Raw genomic sequence first — 2,980 nt, forward strand, 5'->3', positions numbered from 1 at the left:
ACTGGCGACCACTGGAGAAGAGAATTATGGTGCCTTAGCTGTGGAACCACTTATGGCCCTGCTTAGAGTGTAGGCTTTAGGTTTGGTCTGTTGACTTGATGCTACTAAACTCTAACTGCCTGAAACCAGCAGCTCTCCTGGACTGCTTGCTAGAGGCTTAAAGGCATTTGGTTGGACTCCATTGCTTGCTCACAGCCTAGTGGCAGGGTGGTGGCCTCAGGGCTGAGGTTGTGATGAACCAGACACTCTGATGTGGAAACATGAAGCTGGTGGAATATTCACGTTTTTCAGTAAGGGTGGGAGGGAACAGGGACCCAGAAAGGGTCAGATGGATAACAAGGTATTATCTGTGGGCCTTTTTACCCTGGAAAGGAATTTCAGGTGGGTTAAACCCCACCAGCATTCTCTGAAACTAGGCAGAAGAATAATCTAGGGGAAGCTGTTTGTTCAGAAATGAAGATGCTGGAAGTGGGCGAGGACCCTGTCAGAGTGATGGAGAAAGAACAGGCATCCCCATCGTATCCAGAACCCACAGGCTTCAAAGGGACCAGTGACTTGATTTATATCCAGTGCTTTATTAAAGATAAATAGTCTTATAAGAAGAGAAGTAAATGTGTTCGCAGGCCAACAGAGAATGCACGTGTATGAGAAAGAGATGCATGAGGTCCCTGATCTGTGCTCTGAGGAGGTGGTCAGTCAGGCAGGGCCTGGGCCAACCAGTAAGGCAGATGAGGGTCCCTGTCCTAGGGGACTCACTGCTCCTGGGTGCCCCAGGAGATGTAGTCTGGCCGTGTGGCTGCATGGTACTCATCAATGAGCTGCTGCACAATCTCCCTGGATGTGTCCATCTCATCAAAGTTTTCCTTGAACATGTCCTCCTTGCGGAACTGCTCGAGGAAGGCCTCCCGCTTCCGCAGCTTGTCATATTGGCGACAGGTTCTCTCAAAGAGCGAGGAGATGCTGGTGTGGTTGGCCATCATGAGCCCGCTGACCCGGTGGGCTGAGGGCAGGTAGGGAGACTTCCTCGACAGGGCCACCTGGATGCTGGCGGGGCCCCATGGGATGAAGTTGGCCAACTTCCGTTCCCGGATTCTCTGCAGGCTCTTGTGGACCTGGGTGGGGTCCACCTCTCCCTGGATGATGTTGAGGATGGCGATGTAGCAGTGGTTGGTCTGGCGGTCTCGGCCTGTGGACACCATCACATTCTTGGGCTGCAGGAGCCGCCTCATGACATCCAGGACCGTGGTCTTTCTCACGCTGGCCACTGACTGGTCCGTAGTGAGTGGGGTATAGCCGGTCATGAGGAAGTGGAGCCGCGGAGTGGGGATGAGTGAGGCGATGAGGCCGATGAGGTCATTGTTCATGTAGCCGGGGTAGCGCAGGGTGGTGGTGCTGGCCGACATGATGGTGGACACCAGCTGGTTGATCTGGGAGAAGGACGGGTTCTGGATGTGCAGGCGGTCTGTGGCAATCCGGTTCAGGGCTGTGTTGTCCAGCTCCACCACACAGTCTGCGTTCTGCGTCAGCCTCTTGAGTGTGAGGAGTGAATTGTAAGGCTGGACCACCACGTCGCTCATCTCGTCCTGGTTGGGAAACACTGAGTATGTCTGCACCAGCTTCTTTGGATACCTGTCATTCAGCCGTTCTAAGAGGTAGGAGCCCAGGCCAGAGCCTGTCCCCCCAGCAATAGAGTGACACAGCACAAAGCCCTCTAGACTGTCACTACCATCTGCCTCGCGGTCTATGATGTCAAAAATGTCCTCATGGATCTTCTCTCCCTGGGAGAATCCACTGGCCCAGTTGTTGCCAGCTCCTCCTCCATGCTCCGACAGGTAGATGTTCTCTGGGTTGTAGAGCTTGGCATAGGGGGAGTTGAGGATGGAGTGGATCACCCGGGGCTCCAGGTCCAGCAGCACGGCCCGCGGGATGTAGTGCTCGTCATCTGCCTGGTAGAAAAAGACGTCCTTGCGGTCAGTGCCCTCGGTGGCGAACTCCTCCACGATGCCCTCGGGGCTGATACCATGCTCGGCGCACAGCTGTTTCCAGAACTCGAACCCAATCTGATTGCCGCACTGGCCCAACTGTAGCGTGATGATTTCCCTCGGCATCGCTTCTCAGGCACGGGCGTTGCAGCCGCTCCCGCCGCACCGAAAACTTTTCAAATGCATTATGGTTTTGGACACTTTGCTTTGTCAGCAACCATCCAACCAGCCTATTAAGCCAATTTGTCTAAGCTTCCAACAAGCTTCCATATTGCCTTATCCAAAGGTTTTCATCAACTTCTTTGTATCCCTTAACTCTATTGACCTTCTTGAAATATTTCTAGTCTTCATGAAACACTTCCTTCTCTGGATTCCACATTTCCAGGTTTACTCATCATTGACTCCCTCGTCTCCTTCACTGGCTTCACCTATTCTCCACCTCCACATGATGGAACAATCCAGGGCACAGTCCTTCCTATGCTCTTCCTAGACCAGTGGTTCTCAAGCCAGGATGCTGTCTGAAATCACTTAGAGGGTTCTTTATATAAATATAGAGAAAAATCCTTTCAATATTTTAAATTTAATTGACCTGAAACAGAGCATGACATCTGTATGTTTAAAAAGCTTCCTAAATGATTCCAAATGTAGTCAGGATTGAGGAACACTGCCTCGGAAAATATTCAGACCCATAGTTGTAAGTACCAATTATATGCTGTTGATTCCAAATAGATATCACCAGCCAGGACCTTTCCCTATTTGCCTATTTGGTATTGCCACTTAGATGTCAAAGCATCTTAAAAGGAACATATTCAAAATGGAATTTAATGTCTTACTTTTCCTCAATTCTGCACAGCTTATCTGTCAAGTATTACCGACATCCTATCAAAAATATATCTGGAATGTATCCCTTTTTCTTCATTTCCACTATCTCTTTCCTAATTCAAATTGCCTTGATTTTATTCCTTGACTGCAGCAATAGCCTTTCCACTGGTCTCCTT

The 2,980-nt window shown here is 50.3% G+C and overlaps 1 protein-coding gene across 1 annotated transcript; it reads right to left on the bottom strand.

Annotated features, from left to right (window-relative positions):
* Positions 1–555: 555 nt before the first annotated feature.
* LOC108284721 (tubulin gamma-1 chain) lies at positions 556–2,144 on the bottom strand. The gene has a single exon (XM_017501614.2). The coding sequence runs from the start codon at positions 2,106–2,108 to the stop codon at positions 753–755; it is 1,356 nt and encodes a 451-aa protein (XP_017357103.1). The 5' UTR covers positions 2,109–2,144; the 3' UTR covers positions 556–752.
* Positions 2,145–2,980: the final 836 nt, after the last annotated feature.

The sequence above is a fragment of the Cebus imitator genome, unplaced genomic scaffold (assembly GCF_001604975.1).
Source record: "Cebus imitator isolate Cc_AM_T3 unplaced genomic scaffold, Cebus_imitator-1.0 Scaffold282, whole genome shotgun sequence".
NCBI lineage: Eukaryota > Metazoa > Chordata > Mammalia > Primates > Cebidae > Cebus > Cebus imitator.